A 27,007-nucleotide genomic window follows, 5' to 3' on the forward strand; every position below is an offset into this window, starting at 1 on the left:
CGCGTTACGGCGCGGCCCGCCCCTTTTACGCGAGCATTTATCGTCACCTGCGACGATCTTTACAAACGTAGGTACGTGTTGAAGTTACCCTTGTTACGTTTTAGCGTGTCCTTTTTGGAATGTTACGTTTTCTTCTCCTCGATTTTAAAGCTCCTACACACGGTAGCAACTTCCACTCCAACTGTCGCTCCAATCTAGTTAAAGAAGCCTTTGTTTCCAAACTCAAATGTAGTTCAGTAATACAAGTTGTTTGGATTATCTTTATAACTAGAATTATATGCAATTGCTAACTGTTCTGTACTATTTTCCACACTAGTTAGTAATAACAAATAAGTTGGTGGACGTTTAAGGGCTATCAACACCTTCAACTTACGAGACATGAAGACTTGAAGATCGCGTTGTTTTCAGTAAAGTTAGTTCTGATTTGGGAGTCGACTAGTACATTAACTTAATTATTATTATTAACTAGGGAAGTAAGTAACTATAATGATAACTTTTGAGAATCACATTTCGTGTAACTAATGATGGACTGGCTAGAAAATCAATGCTTCTTCTAGGGGTAGCATATAGCTACCGATAGTTTTCTGTGCCTCAATCTTAAAAGTGCCACTGTTACTAGTTAAGAATAGTGTTTTTTTATCCACTTTATAAACTATTTCCAAACGTGCGATTGCATCCGCACAAGTGGGTCACGAATAACAATAACTAGGTTGGATCAAGTTGCATTGGATGTTGGTCCAGTGTGTAGTGGCTGTTGCACGGGCCGAGTTAGTGTGTGCAGTGGCGACAATATGTCGGGATGTGTGTCGTGGTTGACCACGTGATGCGACCGGATCGGTGATGATATGTGATTTATTCTTATACATGAAACGGTGTAATCTCAGTGTATAGCTAGTTATATATTTGATGTTTATTTTTAATTTAGATTCTATATGTATACCTGCTTAGGTTCTTCTTCATACGTAATATGTCTTGGAATGCAATACTACTACAGCTAGTCTCTCGTTTTGTTCAAAATTGACCAGTGATGATATTAGTCGTGTTGTCTAAATTCGGCAAAAATTTGACTAATATATAAACAGAGGTGAACGAAATTGGACCCAACTTACTATTAGGATCTGGAGGTAATAAATTTGGAAAAAATTCAAATTCTATCTAAATTCTAACTTAAAATATTAAGTATGAAACATGCCCTGTCCAACACGGGCCAGATTTGTTAAAAAACCACGTCCATCGCTTTTGTTTAAAAAAATCGGATCTGTTTGTTATATTATTGTTTTTCTTTAGTTTTTTATATTTTGGTTGATAATATTATGTTACTTGATGTATACCTTATATCGAAATGGTGCTAGATGCTTGACACAGTTCTTATAATTTTGCTATATTATGTAAGCTAAGATTGTAAATACATTTATTTCCAGTGTAGTGAGGTGTAGGTTTTGCCCCGTCTATGGCGATATTCTAAAGTTAATTTTAAGTATGCTTGCTCTGTTGCCATTTTTTTCACTCTATTCATATAAAGTATGTTCATTCAGCATATAATTTCAACAGGGTATGTTCGGAACCCGGTTTTAGTGGTAGACACGTATATGCAACGATATTTTAGAACACGTGCCGAAATCCCAGATGAACCAAGCATTCAGAAATAGCATTTCTGAATTTCAGATTAAAAATGGCGTCCGGAATTCCCATAAATCGCTTTAAGCCACGCTTACCTGGATGTTTGTTACTAAAATATCATTTGAAGCATCATATGTGGCGTGGTGTTTCGTGGCGTGGGGTGTGTTGCATATGTTTCTACCATTCTCTTTTTTTATATCGAGGTTGTATATGGAGGGACTGAAAAGACAGGGATATAGCTAGGTCGACCAAGGATAGGAATGTAGATAGGTTTTGTACGAATGGCCAAACAGTTTGTAATAAAATGTTTAAAAAAAAATTCAGCCGTTAAGATATCAGGCCCTTATTTTCAAACTGCAATTGCCGCCAAATCTCGATCCTTATTCTATATGACATAAAAGGTATCTATAAATGACGTCAAATTTGACAGTTCTTGACACTACAAAGGTTAAAGTCTTCAATTTCTGCAAAATTATGATTTTAATACGAGAGTTAGAGCGTTTATGCTGTATAGTATTAAACTTCATTACCAGGCGCAAGATTCATTTTCTGACGTCAAATTCTACATCTTTTGATACAAGAACTGTTAAGTTTGCAATAACGCGTCTCAATGAAATAGCGCGTAAGGATCTAGAATTGGTAACAATATAATTTTTTCTTAGTAATTTCTTATAGATTTTCTACGACAGCGTTATTTTAATAAAATGCAATAATTGTTTTTAATACATGCTTAAATAAATAATTTAATTATATATTGATTGAAATTATTGAAAAGAATGCGTGCTTTATAGCCCGGGTGCTTTGCGACATGTCACCCAGGCAGGCTTGTAACGCCACGCGTGTTGATTCAAATCAAGTTTTTGCAAATAAGCAAGCAAAACTAACACCCCCATGTAGCGAGTTGACGGATTTGAAATGCCGTATCAACCGTTGCGACGAATATGTTGGCGTGGCGTGATTATTGCATGGCGTGGCGTGTAACTAATGAGACCCGGCTTTACTTTGAAGTTATGAATGTTGGTAAAATAATTTGTTAAATATATAAGTAGAACTAGTAACCCCGCCCAACTCTTCCTTCTTCCAAGAAATGAAATGAAAATATAAAATAGAATATGAAAGGCTAAGCTCTCGACTAAATATTGTTAAGATTAAATAGATTTTCAGTTTTAAAATGACGTAAAACTTTTTAATTATGGATAGGATATAAATTTCTCCTTCCAATGTGAATAATTACGAAGAACGTGAAAAACTGATGAATAATCATTTGTCTATTATAAAATAATTTATGTGCGTCGTACTTTGTCTATATTAGTTTAGTTTTAAGTTTGATAAGTTTTGGTGTAAGTTAATTTGATTCTATTCACAAAATATTATTGGAAAAAAAAAATTATATGAAAGAGAAAAAAAAACAAAATTCAAATTTGAAAACACTATTCAGAGAATGTGGTATTTTTATATAACGGTAAATGTATCGATTTTAATTTTGAAAGTTGTATGAAATAAGTACAAATTTGTTGATGAGCGAGTCTGTACTCGGCCCCGAGTGTGTACTAACAGTTTGTTTATAATTCATCAAAATTGATACAGCCTTAGCGTGCGGTGAAATTTGATAGTTACTTCGCTAAGAGACTTGTTAATTTTATGAATTATCCTCAATTAGAGTGTAATCAGAAGGGAAAGCCATACAAATAATTATTAGATTTAAAGAGTAATAATATATCAGCATTGATAATATAAAGATTATAAATACGCTTAAATAAAATATTTTTGGCTGAACTTACGTGTTTTATTTATATTCACAATAAAAATAAAATAGTAACATAATATTATAACACCCCTTTAGATATAAATTAACAGTACGAAAAAATATTTAACAGTCAGTTGTATTTAGCCATTTTTATTCCGATAACAATGGCCAAATACAACCTGCCGGTTATAGTATATAATAAAATAAAATATGATATACAAAATATTAACAGAAAAAGAAATAATATTTATAGAAATAAGTACATTTAACCGTTTTCGTACAATGATATTAAAATATTAAATCTTAATCACCATCAAGTCAACCAATGAACGTCCAGCGCTGGACATATTATGTGTCATGCACGGAGTTCACAATACAATGCGCTTGCGCGGCTTGATGTCATCTGTCCACCTATTGGGGGTCTACCAACGCCCAGAATTAAGAACCTCCAGAAACCGTATACACGTCTATATATTTAAGCATCAAAAACCACTCTATTTTAGAATGATTTCTCGAAAAAACGGTAAGTCTCTTCATAGCATTTAGCAGCAGACAGTAATTATTACATAAAATGGGAAAGTGTGAAAAAAATTGTCCGCTACGTGTGCGGGGCGTTTTCACCGTTTTCACAATAATGGCTGAATGAGGATTCTGTATGTTATTAAGTCAATGAAGCACCTTGGGAACCCAACGTACATCAGTTCTCAGAGCTTTTTGCGCCACTCAATGCCATATCAGCTTCATCACTGTGGAGGTATGTTGGTAACTCTAGTTACTTCTGCGGATCTTATTTCTGATTTGATATTGTAGATACACCGAGCATATCGCATTTCCTCGCCCGCAGTGACCCTGAGTCTTTTTAAGATGCCCATGGAGAAATCCTTAAAATATCATCACCATCAGCGTATAATTAGTAATAGCCCACTTTTGGGCACAGATGCTTTTACAGAATCCCAGATTTATCCCAGGTTTATACGCATTTGGGTAGCTCTGCAGAGCTACCCAAATGCGTATAAACTTACAACTAAACATATTAAATATCTCTATTTATTCATTAACATTTTAGGAAGATAATTAAGTATTAATGGCGTAGACTATTTAAGTTTCACAATTACGAAATAAACTAAGGTATAATGTATGGAGGGCAGAGGTAAGGAGAGTCATCTGTGTATATGAAAAAGTGTCGTCAAAATGTATTAAATTAGGATGGCGCCACATTTGCATCAGGGTAACTCTTAAAAGAAGCGCCAAATATAAATATTGTTAGAGTAGGCTTGAAAAATAAACAAGGAAGTATGGAGATACAAGGAAGTAATAATACCTAAGAATATAACCTATATTTACCACAATATTTTGTACAACGTAAGTTGTTGAAATTCTCAATAATTAACTACTTTAGTCGATAATGACATTAAATTTTTTTAACTCGGCATACTTTAATTCATCTACGAATGCTACCTACATTCATACCATACCCTGTGCATCCACCAGCGCCATTGTGGAGGATTTTTGAACTGTTATTTAGCGCATACACTGGACACTTTTTCAACTTTTCTCCCATATAAGATGACTCTCCTTACCTCTACCCGCCATAGTATAATGTAAACACTAAATTTAATATTCTGGCAAACATTGACATCGTAGGTATGCCATTACATTTTCCATATTTACTTAATCTGTAAGTAGGTAGGTATACGTTATCTTTAGTACTTTTTTTTACACTTTCATTTAGACTTAACTAAAATGAATTAGAATGTAAATTGGCCCTTGACTGCAAGCTCACCTGATGATAAGTAATGTTACAGTCTAAGAGATAGAAGCAGTCTTAGGTTAGGTTAGGTTATACAGTTATATTGATCCCATACCATAATTGGTTTCTACGCGGCATTGTAGCGAAACGCTAAATCGCTAGGCGGCACGTCATTGTCTGTAGGGTGGTAACTAGCCACAGACGAATCCTCCCACCAGGACAATGCCAGATCGTGACCCAGCACTGAACAGATAATATAAATTGATCAAAAATATTCTACTATTGAATGATTTGAAAAAAATGAACATTATAATCGTCGAACGAGGGAAAAAACAACTGCATTAAAATATTACCCGATAATCTGCGACATATTTGCATGCGTTTTTTACCACAGATCCGAACGTATTCCGTCGCTTTTAAGCAATGACACAACCAACCACAAAGGTAATTTAATAAGAACTGGGCTGTCGGTAGCAACATTTATGTTTGTATACTCCTAGTATACTCTTTGTGATTATAGTCGTAAAAATGTAATAGGCCCGTTTTGACATTTGTCATCGTGACGTAACTAGTTATGAACCATAAGACTCTGTACTCGATACTCACGATAAATCAATTCAAGTTTGTATCAGTACTTGATAGATATTATTATGTATTGTAAAGTGTTCGTTCGTTCAAAGTATTCCTTTAACTTCACAACCAATACGCGTGACTGGCTGTTGATTAAACGTCCACTTTTCAACATGTTGAAACAGAGTTAGTACTATATAACAACAAACACAAAAATCGAGTCAAATCACTATGTTTAAATTAATGTCCAAAATAGAAGAGCCATAGTTAACGTAATAGTAAACAATAAACGATAAACGAGCGCACAGTCAACTTTACAAGATGAGGAACGAAAAACTGCGCAGTACGCGCGGGGACGCTTCAGTCATGTGCCGCTTGGTCAGATACATCAACTCAGACTCATTATTTAGAACCCATTTTGAGAATCAAGCTCATTCTTTGCAGTAAAGATAACTACACAATATTTAATTTCGATATTCAGTAAAAAATGGTTACAGCTCTAGTATAAAAAAAAAAGACTGAGAACGTAACTGTTTTCGGAACGTTTCTTAACAATTATAAATTGCATGCTACTATGAAGTAAGCGCAAAAAGAATACTCGCGATATATTCTTTCATATTATTTAACGTCCCAAAAAAATTTACGTATTTTTTAAAACACTGTATCTAATTGATTTTTATTTTTTTGTTTCTTTCAGTTTCGTTCCAAGTTACATTCTATGGTCTTGCACAAATGTCAAAACGGGCCTATTACATTTTTCCGACTATAAGACATGTTAGGAGTGTGGGCAGATAGAGTAACAATGTTTGGACGTGGAGGTGTGATCATTTTTACATTAATGTGAATATAAAACTAATGTGGGTTTAATTAATATAATACTACAATGACAAGGGTGAAGTTTCAAACATTTCTGGCGTTGTCCTTTAGGCACTATTACAATTTACAGACCGGTTTAAACAGGGCATATCTACAATCGAAATCTTTGCATCCCGCCATTTCAACACAATATCTCCCGTTTGCCATTGCTTATAATTTCATAGGTGTCGTCATCGATGACCTTGTAGACGTCTTGCCGGTAGCTCTGCAGGTTGTGCAGGAACCTGATGGAGCTCTCCTCCCTTATTTTGGTGATGACTGAAGGCAGGTTGGAGGTGTTCGCTTCAGTGGCCAGCGACGCGTAATACTTTTCCTGTAAGTAAGAATTTTTTTATTATTAAACAAAATTGTCCGAAAAAAGTAAATTACTTAACCTATAAATAAAAATATCGAAAGTAAGTTTGTTACTTGTATATCTGCACGCAGCAACGGAACAACGTATTTTACGTTCAAACTAGATTATGAGCTGGAGAGTGACATAAGCTACTTAAAAAAGAATAGGTTCATAGCAGGACCGATTTAAAGCGCAATTAATTACGAATTTTGGTGAAAATAGGGTTAAAGCAATCTTAGGTCTTGAAATTATTTTGTGGCGAACCGTTTAATGTACTTTGCACAGCCCTTCCCTCTCTTGTGAGCGTGGAATTTAGAGCTTAGACGACTCCAGGCTGCCACATTGCTGGTTGACGGGTTTTACCGTCTTTTTATTACATACTAGCGACTACAACATATGTCTATTTTTTAAGTATTTCGTCCGCGTAGTTTGACTTAACCTTAAAAACTAGACATATGTTGTAGCAGACTCTTTTTTAAACTTTTGAAGGGGTTTTTTTTTATTTATGATTTTATTGAAACTTGAACCGTTTTCCGCACACAGCGGAAGCTCTCTAAAGGAAAAATGGGGCTATGATCCTATTGATCTTAACGTGATAATATATAGCCTATAGCCTTCCTCGATAACTGGGCTATCAGAAACTGAAAGAATTTTTCTAATCGGACCAGTAGTTCCTGAGATCATCGCGTTCAAGTAAAAACACAAACTCTTCAGCTTTATATATTAGTATAAGATTATTAATGTACCCAATGAATGTACCAGGTATAAAAATTCTTGACGGAGACTAATTTCTAAAAACGTAAATTGTTAACGACGCTGTCTAAAAAACGGCGTTTATTTAATAAATAAAAGACCATCTCGTTTATTCTAAAGTTAATTAAATGAATTTATTGTTGAATGGGTTATCGAGTGCAATTCAGAAATAAACCAAAACAATATTTAATCTTGGACGCCTATTAAATACATATAAAATATTTTTATTTCTGCTTTAATTGATATAATGAACAGGGCACGATTGGAGGGCAATAGGTACATAACATTTCCACAAGGCTGGTATTTAATGATAACCCCTTTAGAAGCAATTGATCTTGAATGAGCCGTAAAAAGAACACTTGTTACAGTATAAACGTACTTGCTTATAAATAATGTACATAATATACCGATACATTGACTTACTGCAAAATGCAGTTACACGCTTTATATGAAAGGATCAAGACGTAGTGAGCGCAGCAATGGTGCGATATTGAATAGAAACAGTTTCGTGCGCTTTATGATTGCCTAGTACTTTGTTAAATTGAAGTTAAATATATATAACGTTATTTAGTAATTTTAGTATTTTAGTACATAAAAATTAATTATGTTACAATATTTTTTTTCCATAGATGTTTATGGGTACTTACAGAATGGGTATGTTTTATTTATATGAAAGATTTTGTTTTATTTATTTATTAAAAATGCTTTATTGTTGGATGTTTTATTTAGAACCCATACATTTAGTAAGTTAGGGTTTTTTATATAATTCCCACTGACGTTATATTTCTTATTACGTCAGTAATCATTCCTTAAATTTTAATAGAACTTAGGTTGCGTGCAGACCGAGCTAGGAACTGCTAAAGCTGAATTTTGAAACCAATGGATAATGCAGTACCTATACAGTACAAAAATAACTGAAAATTATTAAAACTTTATCCAATAATTATACTCATTATTTGGAGTAAGGTCTTTGGGACCATGTGAAAAGGGGTCTCTAGCGCTTTATAAAGAATCGTCAAAAGAGTTATAGAATCTACCGGTGATCAAAGGGGCAATGCTGACGGCATCTTAAGTACTACGACTCGCTGCGGTTATTTCGAAGACGTTTAAGATTTTATTTAGTTTTATTTTTGTACATAAGTTATTTTAGGTTAATTTTATATAGCTCTATTTGGATTGAATAAGATCGAAATTTATGCATCCGTGGCCGCTTTAGAGGTTAAGAATAACAAATCATTTAATGGCCGGCGCACACTGGACATTTTATATTTACGCGAAGTAAATTTATACGAAACTAGTGGTAACAATACAGAGATCGACGCAAAATCGTCAGAGGGATTTTCCCAAGTCAATAACTAAAGTTTGGAATCTGTATCTTACTATCATGTTACCACCAGTTACGTCCGAATTTAAGTTGCGTTGAAATAGCTGCCGTCGCCATGGTGCGTTTCAGTTTGCCCTAAACTCAATTTATACCATAGATCAAACGTAGTCATTTCTATAATAAAAGAACTGTAAATTTTAAAGTGTGTGACGACGACAGACAACATTTATTGACACGAGTGCCACGACACAATGCCATTCTCTCGTCTTAGCAGTTAGCTCATACAAATAGGAGGAGAAAATAGTAGAGATAATTATCTCTTGGCACGCTTACTAGCCCTGCCTGTTGCTATAAATTACGTTAACTCTGTTATAAATAATATATCAGTTAGTTACCGTAAACCCTATAGATATATTAGCTAGGTTGTTTTTTAAAATGTCACACGAAAATGGAGACAAACAAATAGAACGGAATAGTCTGTTTCCAAATACTGCCTGATAATTTTTCTAGATGATTCGAGCAATAGCATATTTAAAACACTTCGTTCTGCCAAGAGCTCTAGCTGTAAATTCTCTATAGAATATCTATAGAATAGCGTTATATAAAACATTCAATTTACTATGAAGTTTCAGCATTTCGATGCATGCTAATCTCGTACTAAGGCCACGCCAGTAACTTTCTTTGAAGTTCTTCACAGAAAGTTACTCCTTGTTCTACAAAATTTAGTTTTTTTAACTATCAATTTAAACTCAAACCTAATGATAAAGCTATGGTAGACAGAGCGTTGTTTAAACAAAAATGGCGAGTGGAGGGGATGTGGCATGGACATACTCGCAAATCGCAATATATGGATTAAATTGATTAAGTATTCATTTCGTTTCGATAATTGATTCTGGTATACGCGGATGTTATTGAAGCGGTAAGGAACAATTGTTTTTATATGTAAGTAATTTTTTGATTCATAAAGCATGATTTCAATAAATTCTCTATGTGATCTAAATTATAATGTAAACTTTTGATTATTGTTTATATTATGAGAGTTATTTATTTTACGCATGGTTGAAGATATTTGTTATTAAGGTATTGGAATAAATTCAATAAAAATAGAAAAACATTTTATTTTGTGGGTTGTACAATAATTCACAGAAAATACCTAATAGAACGAAACTTTTATGTCATAGGATAATTAGGTTAATAGGATTTAGGATAATTCCTATGGCAGTGTTTGTAAACTTCAATATTATTGTTAATCCTGAACTTTTTAACGTGATAAAATTACTTCAAGAAGTTAAAAAATAATTGAAGAATAATATTTTGTTTAAAGACAATAAATATAGAAGCGTCTATGAATTTTTTATTTACGCACATGGCAGGGATATATACTCAGTAGATAAGTATAGCTTGATAAAATTATATATTTTTTAGCTAAATAAAAGGTAATTAAATCATATGTATCTACGTATTTTTTTAACCGATTTTTAGTTCTTCTTGTTAGGAAAGTCAAGCAAAAGAATATTAAAATACAACTTTTGGACAGCCTCACTTTGTTTTTGTCTACATTATATTTGCACCGTTTTTGCGCTGTACGTGTTACGTATTATACGCATAAGAAACAAAAAATCTATAATATCTATTATACTTTCAATTTTTTATACTTTATGATTTCCTAGTACTTTTTTAAAATAAAAATTCGCTGTTGAATGAATGGTTTAAGCTCGATAACACTCGAAACGTTCGTGGTCGATGAGCTGATATACATCGTTCCTGAAGCTGGAGAGGTGGTCGAGGAACCGTTGGCTGCTGTCATTGTGCACTGCTGTGAAGACAGGGGGCAGGGGTGCGGCGCCGCTCTCACTTGCCAACGAAACGTAATACCCGGCCTACGTTTCCAATCATATTTCTAAGATGAAGTCACAGTACGACAGTGCTAAAACGGGTATTTTAAAGCACTGCATCTTTGAAGTGAAGGCATATTGATACTTGTAAAACATATATGATATTTTTGAGACCTTGAATAAGTTCTTGTCGCAGTTCAAAACACCATTTAAGCATTTTCGAGGCATAAAAATAAATTCAAATAAATCTGTACTTCATATTCCAAAGCAGTGTCCCTTTCTATGAAAAGTACAAGTTTTTTTATGATTTAATTTCATTTTTCCGACACGCTCTTCCTTGATTTCTTTTATGGATCAGTGCAACGTGAAAATTGCGGGCAAAACGAGCAGTCTTTAGTTTGCTCTTTGATGCTCTAGTATGTTTACGAGAGAAAATACGAACGAAACGAAGTAAGTTTTTTTGCGAAATTTCAAGACAAATTTGAAAATAGTTGTTACGGTAGTAAATGATGGCTCTTTTGGTGTAGGAGAAAACAAATAAAGAACGCATGATTACATACAAATCTCGTGAGGTAAAATGAACACAAAGTTAGTTTTTCTTTCATTACTATGAAATACAGTAATGCAAAATTTGTAATTAGAATTACCAAAAACGAATATCGCTGATTCCTTTTTTTTATAGATTATCTAACTCTCTTCTCTAACTCTTCGCAATGCTGCTAGCTTGGTGTAGATACAGCTAAAAAGTTTTAATTATGTTAAAAGTCGACAGATAAATAATGCAATATGTTAAGCATCCTCATAGCTCAAGTAACTAGTCCGAGCACATAAAACTGTCGTATACATCTAATACCGGAACTTGCAGCTAGCCTGTATATGGAACTAGGAAAAGTTCACTGTTCCATGCAACTAGTTAACATTGGTGATGAGAAAACCTGTAGCTAACGTTTCCTTTTACGTCATAGTTTTAAACGTCGTTTGTCTGTTTGCCTTCTTTGGATCTCATCAGTTCCGCATAGCTTTTGATTTGCAATTATTATCACATTAAGTTCACTTACGAGTACACTTAAGACCTCCCTCCGTTTTCATAAAACTAGGATCGAATGAAGAAGAAAGAAGTAGAGTACAGACAGATATTAGTTATACAACGTGTAGCAGAATTACGAAATAATATTGTTGGATGCATAAGTATATTTTATAAGGAATCACCCTGTAAAATTTTAAATCAAAAGAAGCATATTTATTTTTCGATACAAACGAATTCAAAACATTCTAAGTGTTTACTTATGGCAACCCTATTGAAGATAAAAGACCAACCCGCACATAGTACCTACGCTAAGCGACGCGTACTTAATAAAGTGACAGGAGTTACATGATTCTAATTTTGCACGTGATGTTAGAGCTGTATCTGATTTCTTTCAGTAAAAACTATGGCAGTGGTTTACTCGAAAACTATTAGGTTTTCGGTTTCACAGATAAATCTCAGATACAGTACATAATGTACCGCTAAAGCCTGTGAAAATAATACTTATTTCGGTTTTCATTTACAAGTATATAACTTGTTTTTCTTTTTGCAGACTTCACATGCATTTTGTAGCCTCCAGTCAAAGTACTAGGAATACATAAGTAATAAGAAGTATACCTGATCAGGCCCCATCATATGTGCCTGGCGCTTAGTGAAGCCTCGCGCCGCTCGGTCCTGTTTCTCATCCTCCCAATGCGCAGTCATTTCTTCCCGGGACGGTAGTTTGAAGGTCCCGTTCATGGATCGCAGGTAATATCGGACCTGAACAAGGAAATATATAGTTTCAAAAGGGTTTTTCTTAATGAGTTCTTAGGGTTAAGAACAAAAATACACTGGTTATTTAAAGGAAACAAGAAGAAGAAGGACATCATGAAAATTTTCGCTGAATGGTCAGTTATTTTGTGAGTTAACAACTGGATCGAGTACCATCATCAGGGATAATCTCAGCCTCACCAAGCGAATGTGTTATATGTCTTGGACATATCCAGATGTTATTTTGCAGAAGACCATGATATGCAGAAGGAGGGGGTGATAATGTTTGTGAACCTTTACGATCAATTCAGGTGAAGGGTTGATAGAGACAATACCATGTAGGCAGTATTGGTTGTGATAAGAAAGCGAAACTCCAAGCAAAACTAAATCACTTCACAACATTTATGATGGAGTACTTCGGTTAAAGTGATAGCCAAGTGGTTAGGACTTCAGCCTCCCTTTCGAGAACACCGAGTTCAATCCGTTTTAAGCTATTAAATAATACTTGCTTTAACGGTGACGAAAACAGCTTGAGGAAACCCCTATACTTGAGAGTTTTCCACAAGGTTCTAAAAGAACTGTAAATTTGAAAAAATCCGCACTTGGCCAGACTTGTCTTCCAATTCTGAGAGGACACTGTCCTGTAGTGGGCCGGTAATGGGTTGATGGAAGATGATGATAATTTGAGCTTTACCAGGAAGTTATAAAATGAAGAACAGGTAATACTTTACCTGAAGGTCAAACATCGAGTAGGCGCACACATAGTAGGGCACCCCGATGAAGCACATGGTGGGGTGTGAGATGTTGACGAGGTGCTTGTACAGCGGTTCAACACAGTTATCTTCTACCACAATGTCGCACGAAGCGTGGAGGAACGGAAAGTTGTAGAGGTAGCCTATAAAAAGTGGAGGTTTAGATATCTTCAGTTGTTCTGCTACACAAAATTGAAATACAAATGTTTTAATAAGCTTTAAATGTATGTAGAACTCCCTTGCGACTTGGTGAGCCTTGTGGTCTGACATGTGGGAATTAAGGAATGCATAATTTCTGAATTTTCCCATTCCTTTGTTCTGTTTTAGTCTTGGCTTCGACCTTGACTAGTTACTACCCTACCAAAAATTACAAACCGATTAGGGGTTTAGATAATATAACTAGCATACCTCAAACAGGTTAGCACGCTACCGTCGAATGCATCATCAATGTAGAATAAAAAATAATAATAAGCGGTGACATGGATTGAGTTTATTCCATTTCATGACAGAATACATGTGCGTGAATGTGGAAGACTCTAAACTAAGATTTTTATGTCAAACTAGCTGTTGCCTACGACTTCAAGCATAAGTTGTATATTGTTGTAAAAAAAATCGGGTGTAGTTTTTGAATAGAACTTTTCGATTAAGTTTTGTTCAGGTGTCCTTAATTTTTTTTAAACTAACGATTATATAACAAAAAAATTCTGAAATAAATGTAGCCTAAGTTACTCTTTATTACATCAGCTACCTGCCAATAAAAGTCCCGTCAAAATCGGTCCAGCCATTTCAGAATTTAGCCGGAACAAACAGACAGACAGACCAAAAATTGTATTTTGGTGTGTGTACTGTGTATTTATTCATACTTGTATATATGTTAAAACAAACGGTTATTTAAATGTTATTAATTTTACTATATGTATGTAGATAGAACTACAGTAGGTGAATACAAAATTACAAACGTCGAACTCACCAGTGCTAAGGAATACAACGTCGATATCTTCTTGACTGCCATCTTGGAATACGGCTGTTTTGCCCTGAAGTTTCTTTACGTCCGGCTTCTGCACTAGATTGTCCGGGAACACTGACCGCGGCTGCTCCTTGAGATGATGACTCAGGATAACCTTCTTGGTGACGCTGGTGATTTCGTACGCGATGTCCATGCCGGACGGACCGGCTCCCACCACCAGAACCCGCTTGCCGGCGAAGATATCCGGGACTCGATAGTCGTGGCTGTGCATCACATCACCTGGCGGTGAAATCGATAATGAGAGTAGGTTACAACAAGAAGTTTACAAAATGACTACAGTTACCAGAGACCCTAGCTTAACTTATCAAGTTAACAAACTTAGTTTTGGAATAACATAGTATGCAACTATATTTTTACGTTAGGTCCTTCATATAAAATTACGGAGCTACGCTAACCTGGGTATTTCCTTAGTTTACATGAAGAGATACAATCTAAGGCAACAGAAAATAAAAGTAAACGAAAGAATTTTTTTGGCAAGTAAAAACCGGCTTCGATTATAATTATACTGAGCTTTTTCGCAACGTCAAAGTTTAATAATCTTGGCCAGCCTACAGAAAATATGGATATAAATTCATACCTTCAAATTCCTTGAGGCCTGGTATACTGGGTATAAACGGTGTGTTGTAATGACCGTTACATACAAACAAATAGTCATACTCCTTGGTTTTGCTCAGCCCACTGGTGAGGTCCTTGAATGTGACGTCCCAAAGTTCACCGATTGGCCCTTGTTTGGGTATTATCAACTGGACATGGTGATTGAACTGAAAGAGATAGCAAGAGTCAAAAAGTCTGAATACGTATCTAATGTCCGTAGCTTATAACTCCCTAGTACCGAGATAACCTTTAAAAATCATCACTATCTTTGGGTTTTAGAACATATAATCACCACGCTGCATCAAAGCGGGTTGATGGGTTCTAAAAATAAGATATTATTACTCGAGAAATTATGAATAGAATGAAATAACTCTAATGTAATAATAACTACGAAGATCATCATTATTTTATGCAGTGCTTGGGTAAATAGGTTATGGAGCTATAAAATCACAAAATACGATCTTCTAGAATTTCTAGCAGCGACGGGCTTTTCTTCTCAGAGTAAATTCTAGGACATAGCCCAATTTAAAATTGAAATTTTCCGCGTTTTTATTTGTGTTTTTTTTTTAATTTGTAATTAAGTTATACCTACTAGTATTATCTATAACTAGTCTATACCTATCCCACATTTTAATGCGACGGCATTGGGTTGGGAAAGAATGTCGCACTATTTTACCATTTGGTAACGCAACACGATTTTCGCTTTCAATTATTATATACCTATAGATACTTGAATAAATATACTACGATAATGCACACATCGCCATCAAGCCCCAAAATAAGCGTAGCTTGTGTTATGGGTACTAAGATAAGTGATGAATATTTAAAAAAATACTAAATACAGATAAATACCCAGTCACTGAAAAACATTCATGCTCATCACACAAACATTTTCCAGTTGCGGGAATCGAACCCACAGCTTTGGACTCAGAAAGCAGGGTCGCTGCCCACTGCGCCAATCGGTCGTCACTTATGTCTTAAATAGGTAGTCTACAGTACTTTTTCAAGCCCGCATGTTCGTGAATTGTGAAAAAGAAATGGCGAACGTTATGCCATGTTTGAAAAAAGAATAAAGTTCTTCCTAGTAGTAGTAGTATATAACACATTTTTAATGCATAGTAGTATTGAGCACTTACTCGGATGTGCCTTGTGACTCCGTGCTTGTCGGAGTACAGCTGTAGGAATGCAAGCATGTCTTTCGCTGGCAAGTATGACTTCTCGCTATCAGGGATCGGGAAATCCGGAAAACCCATTATCTCCTTCGGGAGGTTCGTTCTGAAAGGAATAAAATATCAACTGTTTAGTTTTAAATTTTAATAGAGATAGTATTGAAACTGACTTCTCCGAGCTATGTGCCCCGCCCATTGCCACTTCAGCATCGTGACTTGTTGAGCTATGCCGGTAACTCTTTTTCTTCTACGGATCTTTTTATTTATGATTTGATCACGTTAAGAAAATTCCATAAGCTCGGAGGATCGATGGTCGTTGGGGTTTTAAGGTGACGGAATGGCGCAGCGTTGGACTTATCCCAACGAAGTGGACAGACGACATGAAGCGAGTCGCTGGGACAGCGACGTGAATCTTTAGGAAAACAATCGTCTACTTCGTACTAGACAGTTTTTTCATGTATAATCTAGCTAATCTTGTTATTGTAGCGCCGATAACGCGCTGAAGAGATGCCATGGGGTCACAGGCTATCAGAAACGTAAAGGCGTTATATCAAGCTCATTCTAAAAATGTTTGTTTGTTCTAGGAAGTCCATTTTTTTCTCTATCCACTACAAGTTAGCCCTTGACTGAAATCTCACCAGTGACGATGCAGTCGCAAGATGGTAACGGCCAAACCTGTTAGGGAGTATCGTAGTCATACCCCCTAATCAAGTTTCTACGCGATATCGCACCGGAACACTAAATCGCTTAGCGGCACGCCTTTGTCGGTAAGTTGGTAACTAGCCACGGCCAAAGCCTCCCACCAGACCAGACCAGAGAACCCGGGACCTCCTACTTAAATTCAAAGACCTCACATAAACACACTGCGCTAGGGACTCGACTCTTCGCATTTCCCTGTTTTGTCATCCAAATTGAGCCAATAAAAATACGGAGACGCGTACTGATATCAATATACTTTAAGATATAGAACTTAGAACAGGTTAATATCAACAGAATTAGCGACTTTTATATATATATATGTCTGTGTATATGCATGTGTTGTATATACAACGTGAAACCCAATTACGAAATAATGTTGAAGGATGTTTTAGTATATTCCATAAGGAATCACGCTTTAAAAACATTAAATCAAAATAATCATAGGTTGGGTTAGGTTAGGTTTATGTTGTTTTTTTAGGTTTTATGTTGTTAATCATATTTATATCTATATATATTTATAGGTTGTATTCAGAATAATTTTGAAGACTTGCATAGTGTTACATTAATTTTATAAAATGGATAAATAATTAAATAATCATATTTATTTTTCCCTACAAACGAATTCGAAATTTTTTTAAGTGTTTACTTATGACAACTCTATTAAAGTAGCCCCAAAGTAAGTGTAGCTTTTGTTATGGTTACTAAGATGACTGATGAATAATTTTATGAATAATATACATAAATTCATATAAAATACAGATAAACACCCAGACACTGAAAAAAATTCATGTTCATCACAGAAACATTTTCCAGTTGTGGGAATCGGACCCACGGCCTTGGACTCAGAAAGCAGGGTAGCTGCCCACTGCGCAATTGGCTGTCAAGTAACAAGAGTCACATGATTTTAATTTACCACCACTATCTACTATTCGATCTATTATCACTTTCCGTGGCTACCAATTTTATTTTGCTTTTTCTGTTTAACTTTTGTTTGAATTATAATAAAATAAAATATAAAAAATAATAATACAATAATAACTGTCACGAAATATATCGGTCTCAGATAAAATACTAACATTAGGCAGTTTACAGATAATCAAAACATCTGCTCTAATTTTGTGGCGATGTGAAAGATCATGTCGTTATTGAAGGACCAAAGTACAATTTCTATCAACACGTTTAAGAACGATGATAAATCTTTATGTTAAGTAGGTAACTACCTACTTTTAATCCACTAGAATAAGCTCGCGACTTTATCCACGTGAATTCTTATTTACCCAGAGGACTACCAATTTTCGCCAAAACCAAAATATTCTATTTATGTGTTTATTCAGTACAATATAGTATATCTCTAAAAAGCGACCACGGATTATACATGTATTAATTAGCTAGCTTCTGCCGCGACTTTGTGCGTGGACTTCAGAATTTTTTCTAAAGCTTCGTTCATTAACAGTTTTTAATCTTACCACGGGAAGTATTAAACTTATTAGAGAGATCGGTATAGAAATTACATGTCCTTTTCCATAGCATAGGTAAGATGCATACCAAATTTCAAAGTCTGCCCGAGGTTTTTATCGTAAACAATTTTCAATTTCCCCTCGGGAACTTCTGAAGGAATCGGGTTAACAGGTAGCCTATGTTCAATGCATGCCGAATTTCATCCCAATCCGTTGAGCCATTTTTGCGTGATTGAGTAACTAACATCTACGCGTTCACATTCATAATATTAAGTAGGATAGTAGGATAAATTGTTTTCATGACCATTGGGCTCGATTCTAACAGCTGGAAAATATTTGTTTGTTGAACAGAAATATTGCGTATGTGTGATTATCGGTATAAGTATTATAAGTATTTATGTATATTATTCATCATTCATCTTAGTACCCATAACACAAGCTACGCTTACTTTGGGTCAAGATGGCGATGTGTGTATTGTCGTAGTATATATTTATATTTAAGATATCAACATTGTGTAAGTGCATGCAGTTGAATCACTGCATTTACAGAAATAAATGAATATCTAGCCAGCCCGAAAAACAGGTAAATAACGGAGTTTCGAACGATCTGTTGCGTCACAATTACTTAATTAAGTACCAGTGCTGTTCTCTCGTTTGAACACATATTATCTGATGATATCACGTGCTGGTTGTTACTATGTATCGACTGTTGTTCAACACGTGTCTAAAGAATACAACTATGCAAAATAATGTATGTACTTATGCAATTATAAATATTAACGATATCAATAATTGCACTATTAAATAAATACTGGCCATTTTCCAGAAATATACGCAAGAAACTATAAATGAATAGAGCGAACGTAGTGATGGTAAATATTTTGCTAAATTAGCGGCAGAAGTCAGATTTTTTACTCTGTTACGGCTAAAGTTCGGTTAGTGATGCCTGAGGTTTTAAATGCTTACTTTCTATGAAGGTAGGTACAAAAAGTTCTTGGTCATCTGGAGAATGAAACCACACCAAGGCTAAGTTAATAGAATGTGGAATGACCGGGAGACCGTGGACTGAGAAAAGAAAAAAGCCCCCAAGCAGGAAAGGAACCAAGCATCCTTAACGAAGAAGAAAGTTTACTTATCCCGCTATTCCTATTTCTGCTAAATAATGGAACTGCAAAGGACATGTTTTAGTGAATTTTTTATACGGCTGTCTTTTGTTTACAGTTCTCAACTAGACTTTGTGATGAGATGAGTTGCGGCGTCTAGATGTCTAGCAGGACTTAATAAATTCCGTGGAGCTTTACCCATGTTGGAACACCCAGCAGCCTGACGGCACCTGCGCGTGCACATCTGTGGCGCAGGGCTCGACAATGAGGTGACGCGCGGCGCATAGTACTAGGACAATAGATATCCGTGGCGTTATTATTAATACTAACCTCAGGCTCTTGTACATGCTGGTGTGTATAGGCAGGCCGAAGTCATCATAGCCCACGTTCTCCGTGTACACCCAGGTGCCGCCCAGCTGGCCTGACTGTTCCAGCACGTCAACCTCTGTGACGCTGGGTTCTGCGATGAGGTGACGCGCCGCGCAGAGACCGGCCGCACCAGCTCCGATCACACACACACGCATGCTGGAAAGAAAACATGGTCGTAAATTACATTTAATATTTATGTAGTATCTAACGCAACCTTCGATAAATAATATTCTAGATTTATACGAAAAATACGCCGCGTGGTGACGGCAGATCAGAATATGGTTGTACCCACCAAGGGAATATAGCAGAGAACGCACTACTACCATCTACTTCGAACACCAACCGACCTGACCGTGATGAGTATGGACATACCCTCCCGTCCGGAGAGGCCGTTAGTCCAGCAGTGTACTGTTGAAGGCTACAAAGCATTAAAAATCAACAATTTGGAAACCTTTTTTTATTAATTGGCTAGTCAATCCAAATCAAATCGAAAATAGTTTATTTTCAAACTTTTCGTACAGTTTTCAAGATCAATCGACCAAGATTGGGTGTGTTAGACCGGAAAATAAGATGGAATATACATAAGGTGAAATCTAGATATCACAATTTACTTTAAGAACCGTCAAATACTTTTTCTCTTAGATGTATGGCTATATGTATGGACACATCTAGGACAATCATTGATGGAAGATTGTAACTGACTGACGCAGGAGACAGAAACGAGAAATTTGGACAAGGTATAAGGATGCTGTATTTGGGGTTAGTTCGATCGATCGATCCATTCCAAATAAGCGAAGGCAAAAGCCTAGGGGTGTTCGTATTTAGGAGATGCGACGATATGGCGAGGATACTGTATGAGCGAAAAATTTACAGCTTTCTGCCGATATACTCCAGTAGGTAGGGACACAAGAAATAGATGCATACGGTGGCAACTTCGTTATGTGCGGCTTCTCTACAGTTGGCGAACGTATTTATTGCCATCACCTCACAATTATGTATATATGTATGTATGAATCCTTCTGATCTATTTGTGTACACTAGTTTATGTATTAGTATGTAGTTATTCGCAGTCTATTCTCCTCTTCTTTTTTTCCTAATTCAAAGGTTGCCTGGCAGAGATCGCTATCGCTATCGAGAGCGATAAGACCGCCATTTGTATTTTACTTCTTTCTATATGTTTCCTTTTATATTATATTTTGTATATGTTAATGTTGGGGTATACAAATAAAGAGTTTAATAATAAACCTTCATAAGTGCCTGTGATAGACCTACACGAATGCATCAATTTTTACAGCATGTAAACTACAATATTCACAAAATTCTCTCTGCATGCATGTGCATGCATTTCATACAAGCACAAAAGCGCTGCCTACCCTAACATTTCCATATAACTGGCAACAGTGGAGGATTTTGTAATTTTATGCCATTTTTAAGCTTTATATATTCCTACCCTATTCCAAATTCCTGTACACGCCATTGTGCTAGTGGCAACAACCCGAACCGACGTTAACGACATGGAATAAAACTAAAACTAATGACACAACACACAACCCCAACTTTCGAGCTTTTTATTTTTTGGGACATGCTCATAACATTTTTTCACAGAAAATTCATATACACATATCAATGAATGGCAGAGTTCGTTTATCGAAAAAAAAAGGTGCCGTATATTATGAAAATTAAGCTTAATTTGCTATACTCCGCGAACAGCAGGAGAATCTGCATGGTGTAATTTATAATTTCTTCAATCCGTATACTCCACACCAAACAGATCCTCGGCAATGTACCCTCTACGCACGTTTCGCTCCGAAACCGGAGCGTCCTCAGGAGATGTTGTCTTAACAATTATTCATTGTAAACACCATACAGGTTCTCCTGCTGTTCGCGGAGTATAGCAAATTAAGCTAAATTTTCATAATATATTAAGGATTTCCGCAAAGTAACGCCTGCTTCTATCCAAAAAAAGGTGCCGAAATTACATTGCTTGCCAACAGCGGTCGTGCGACAGACGTACATTGAGGAAATGTTCGTAAAGATCTTTAACCTTCAATTACAAACAATACAATACAGATAAACTTATCTAAAAATGAATGTATTTTAAATTATATAAACAATAAACAATTGTTTAGGAAAGTCAACGCACTCTAACGCTATCGTTTTAATAGTTTAATATAATAATTCACGGATAATTAGAATGTTTATTTCATTGACCAAAATGTTATTGAAACCCGAATTCTGAAACGCTGATCTAATCAAACTGTTAAGTATTTAATGACCATAAAAAAAATTAAGAGTCTGTCTGTAACTACAATATAACCGCTTTCCACTAAATGTAATAGAATAGGTAAAGGATAACAGGAATATATCATTTTATAGACTACTTTTATTTTGAAAATCTACGCCTAAGCCTGCCTTGTTTATCGTAGTTAAGTCGATCGTCCTAGTAGGAGCAAAAATCGTTTTTTCTAAAATCAACAAGGGGTAAAACAGGGGTTAAAGTTAGTATGAAAGTTATTGAAGTTACGGCATTAAACTTACAATGGAAATTCAACAATATCTACACCTAATATTACTTCGTTGACTGGATAGTTTAACGTACGTGATACGTAGTAAAAACGTATTACGTGTCAGATGATAATTTCTTGAAGTAATCAACGGGTAGGTATAATCGGGTAGGTATCTGAGAAAACTCGCTAGATTTGCAGTACATGTACCCGTAATGAGATAACTATTATTGTCTACTGGAAAATTTTATTAATCAGTCCGTAATCATTTTAAAATAATTAAAATTCATTTACATATACTTCTTAAGTATATTAAATAGCTTTTTTAAGTTGGAACGCTGGATCTTGAGAGAACGAGTTTTTGAGATTAGTGATTTCAAATAAACAAAAACTAGTAAAATTCGAAAAGAAATTTTATCGCGAATATAACTTAGAACTTATAATGGAGAATGCCGGAACACGGTTTCGTGTCTCATTCAAATTGGTATCAAAAATGAAGTTTTTATTTTTAAAAAAAACCTCTCAAATCGCAAGCCTTAACTTCGACGGTTAAAAAAACTTTTAATGAAATAGATTAGTGGTTCTAATATATTGTGAACAGTACCATCAATAGGTAGATACAATAATCGCGTGTGTCAAAAATAACCTTAATTCTCGAAATTCATTTGCATGTAACTCCGAAATCCGGCGAACTAGAGTTTTAAAGTTTTTGGTAAAGTATTGTAATTATTAAACCCTTCAAAGGAAGATAAATTCCAAGAAGGCACCTTATAAGTACTATGTCAAACCAAATCCCATACTACAACCGGCATTCTCCTTTAACTTTACTTCATCCCGCAGCCTGTTAACACAGGTCTCGCCTCTTATAGGATTGAACTCGTCCCAAAACAGGTTGGTGGGCTATAAATTTGACGACTTCCCTGGCGCAACGGTGAGCCCTATGAAGTAGGAGGTCCTGGGTTCGATTCCTGGCAGGGGCTATTCGGGAATTTATAATTATTGTATTTTCTCTGGTCTGCTCTGGGGGGAGACTTTGGCCGTGGCTAGTTACCGAAAAGACGTGCCGCTAAGCGATTTAGTGTTCCGGTGCGATGTCGTATAGAAACCGATTAGTTTTATGACTAGGTACCATAGTCCATAACAGGTTAGCCAGCTACCATCTTAGCATCATAAATTACCAGGTGAGATTGCAGGGCTAACTAGTAGTGGCCTAACAGGTTAGCCCGCTACCATCTTAGACTGCATCATAAATTACCAGGTGGGATTGCAGGGCTAACTATTAGTGGAATAATATAATAAATAACTTTAGGTACTTATCGCGAAAGAGTATTACTTAGAACTTTGGTTAGCATTAAGGTTACCTATATATATCAAATATCTAGATACATTTCAAGAGGAAAGACATGCATTTTGGAACTGTGGAAGATAAGAAACTAGGTACAGTTAAGCATAATAACTATGTTTATCCGGATTTCATCAGAGGTCAGCCTATTGGTTATAAAATATAAAAAAAACATAATCACCACTGAAACTACTTTGTAAATCTCAGGACCGCAGTCTCAACATATTTATTACAACTTCAAGTAAATGGAGGAAGTAAGAAAAGAAAGTTGAATTTTCTTATCACACCAAACACTTAATGGACGGAAGCCCTGGGCTCAGGGTATATCCAGGATTATCTACCTCGTCCTTCTGATGGAAAGGATACTAAACTCGATCACGAATTATTTAGCTACTGGTTTTAATACTCTGTTTTCCGATTTCTATTATGAATTTCTCAGAACCACGGCTCACCTCGGAATTGTTGATATCGTGCCTCGGATAGCAAGTTAAGCTATCGTTTCCGGTTACTATCACTAATTTATGTTATTATACGTGAAAACAGACCACTACGCATTTGAGCAGATTGTTGGGTCAATGCTCTAAAACATTCCCTCTTCTGAAATGCCTGTACCAAGTAGGGGCTTCTACATCAAGGTAGTAAGCACCCACTGAACTTATACCGTCACTTCTATTCCCTGTATAAGTAGGGACACTTCTACTGGCAAATTTATGCTATTTCCTATTTCGCGCTAGCTGTTGTTTTATTAAGGTTATCACAAATCTCGTGAAAACCGTTTGTTTACCTGGGATACGTTACTCTCATTTTTAAAACATGTGACATTCACAATGAAAAAAAAAAATGTTTCTTTTTGTTTAACCACCTTTTTGATATTATGAAAATTAAGCTTAATTTGCTATACTCCGCGAAAAGCAGGAGAGTCTGTATGGTGTTAGTTATAATTACTTCAATCCGAATACTCCACACCAAACAGATCTTCGGCAATGTACCCTCTACGCACGTTTCGCTCCGAAACTGGAGCATCCTCAGGAGATGTCAACATCTAAGTAATTAAAAATTACAACACACATATTCTCCTGCTGTTCGCGGAGTACAGCAAATTAAGCTTAATTTTCATAAAATACTATGGATTTCCGCAAAGTAACGCTGCCATCCAACCTTTTTGATAGTTTAAATATACCCACAGCGTTGTCTACTAGTAAATTAACTGAACTATATTATAGTAGGTCCGTGCCTAAATGAGGTCATTGACCCTATGTAAGTTGTATAAACTATTGCGTGATTTTGGCTAAGCGTCAAAACGACGATCAATTAATATTTTTCTCACTTAATCACATCAACTGTTTTAAAATAATTTTCCCAGTTCAAATTTTAAATATTTTTCTCAGTATTACATTACTTAATTTTATTAAAAAAATCCCGTAAATCGAGCTTTTTCTTGCATATAAAAAAATAACTACTCATACTAAAAAAGATGAAAGAATGAATAGAAATAATAATTATTAAAATAGGTGGTTTAATATTGTATATGTGCAAATTTTTCTTAATATTAAAAAATTAAAAGCTTCATATTTAGAAAACAGAAAAAACTAAGTTAATAAATTATTAAGTTACTTACTTACTTAAAGTAAAAGCACACAAATAAAACAACTGAAAACTTTTTAAAATAAGATGTACCTGTCTAAACTTTGAATAAGCATTTATCACTTACTTGTTTTTTTAATTCCAATTAACTGAAGAAACTAAATAAGCACTTACACTAAGTAAATTCAATAACTAACTATTAACGAATGAATGAATTTATAACACTTGAATCAGTTAATCCCTTAGACGTACTAAGACTGCAGAACAGCACGTAACTTGTTTTGTTGACTTTATGAATGTAAATGATCGGTCGAGGTGCGCTCCCGCCGTTTTATGTTTGCCGTGCTAAATGCTACGCAAGAGTTTTCCTATTATATATAATATATATTATTATAAATATTTTTATACATAACTATGTTAATTTGTTTGTATTATAAATATTATTAAAAGTACAGTGTAACACTGTACTTTTAATTGTAATAAATAAACCCCAACGTTTTTGCTGTTTAAGAAAGGTGTTTTCCGAAAGGTCATAGTTTCAAAGCTATGCCTGTGATCGCGTGGACCAATGTCACATCGCTTAAACCTCATTTTATAGAGACGACCAAATATAATGACTCTAAACCAAATATGATGTAAGTAGGTAAAGTGGAATTTTAGCAACTTTTCATTCGACTATGAAAATCATCAACGCCATCATCTTTATCAACCCATAAGCGGCCTGTAACCCACTACCCCTGTAGTGGGTTACGGGTCTCCTCCCACAATGAAAGGCTTTGGCCGTCATCTGCTACGCTGGCCAAGTTTTGATACGGTTATGGAGAACTCTCAGGCATGCAGGTTTCTCCAAGACGTTTTGCTTTACTGTTAAAGCAAGTGATACTTAGATTAAAAACGCACATAACTCGTAAAAGTTGGGATTTCGTGACGGGGAAAGTACTCTGTCCCTTCGAAAGGGAAGCCGAATCCCTGACCACTAGGCTATCACGCTTCTCCCTCTTGACAGTAATTAATTGTATTCATTACGTTAACAAATAATAACTATCCAAAGAAATAAGTAATATATATGGGCATGAAAATAATAATACGAATTTATAACGATATTTACAGTATTATCAACCTGCGCCCTTGTACAAGGTTTATTATATTAATGAACTTACCGTCTTGGTTATATTATGTAGGTAGAACTAACAATGTATTATAAAAGCTCTTTATTCGCGGGGTATATGTACCGTAACTTTGCCGAGAAACCGTAAAAATAGTTTAATTTATATGTAAATAAATAAATAAATAAATATACTACGACAATACACACATCGCCATCTAGCCCCAAAGTAAGCGTAGCTTGTGTTATGGGTACTAAGATGACTGATGAATATATTTTTATGAATAATATACATAAATACTTATAATATACAGATAAACACCCAGACACTGAAACACACTTATGTTCACCACACAAACATTTTCCAGTTGTGGGAATCGAACCCACGGTCTTGGACTCAGAAAGCAGGGTCGCTGCCCACTGCGCCAGTCAGCCGTCAAATATGTATCTCAATAAATACTATATTGTACACTACGTACACTTATAATTATGACATAAAAATACTAAACTTAAATCTAGGTAAGTATGCACAAAAAGGCGGTTCTTATCGCTAAAGAGCGATCATTTCCAGACAAACTTTAGGCTAGGGAGATTTTTTTTTTTTATTCCACTATAATTTAGCCTACAAGGTAAAAAGTCTAATACGCCGTCTGTACAAACGACAGAAATAAAGTACGGCCCTGCTACTATAGTGTTTTTCACACACAAACGCATAC

The 27,007-nt window shown here is 35.3% G+C and overlaps 1 protein-coding gene across 1 annotated transcript; it reads right to left on the bottom strand.

Annotated features, from left to right (window-relative positions):
* Positions 1-6,389: 6,389 nt before the first annotated feature.
* LOC120629230 (senecionine N-oxygenase) lies at positions 6,390-25,483 on the bottom strand. The gene is made up of 8 exons (XM_039898099.1): positions 25,314-25,483; positions 19,718-19,912; positions 16,096-16,234; positions 14,943-15,126; positions 14,309-14,584; positions 13,318-13,481; positions 12,452-12,595; positions 6,390-6,876 (listed from the first exon to the last, which is right to left on the bottom strand). The coding sequence occupies exons 2-8, from the start codon at positions 19,909-19,911 to the stop codon at positions 6,685-6,687; spliced, it is 1,293 nt and encodes a 430-aa protein (XP_039754033.1). The 5' UTR covers position 19,912; positions 25,314-25,483; the 3' UTR covers positions 6,390-6,684.
* Positions 25,484-27,007: the final 1,524 nt, after the last annotated feature.

Source organism: Pararge aegeria, chromosome 14 (genome assembly GCF_905163445.1).
Source record: "Pararge aegeria chromosome 14, ilParAegt1.1, whole genome shotgun sequence".
Taxonomy (NCBI): domain Eukaryota; kingdom Metazoa; phylum Arthropoda; class Insecta; order Lepidoptera; family Nymphalidae; genus Pararge; species Pararge aegeria.

Excerpts from the sequence above, each read along its gene's own strand:
- LOC120629230 (XM_039898099.1), bottom strand. The coding sequence starts at position 19,911 with ATGCGTGTGTGTGTGATCGGAGCTGGTGCGGCCGGTCTCTGCGCGGCG. Across the intron at positions 14,585-14,942 it reads AGGCCTCAAGGAATTTGAAG|GTGATGTGATGCACAGCCAC; the intron begins GTATGAATTTAT and ends TTTCACCGCCAG. Across the intron at positions 6,877-12,451 it reads ATATGATGGGGCCTGATCAG|GAAAAGTATTACGCGTCGCT; the intron begins GTATACTTCTTA and ends TCTTACTTACAG.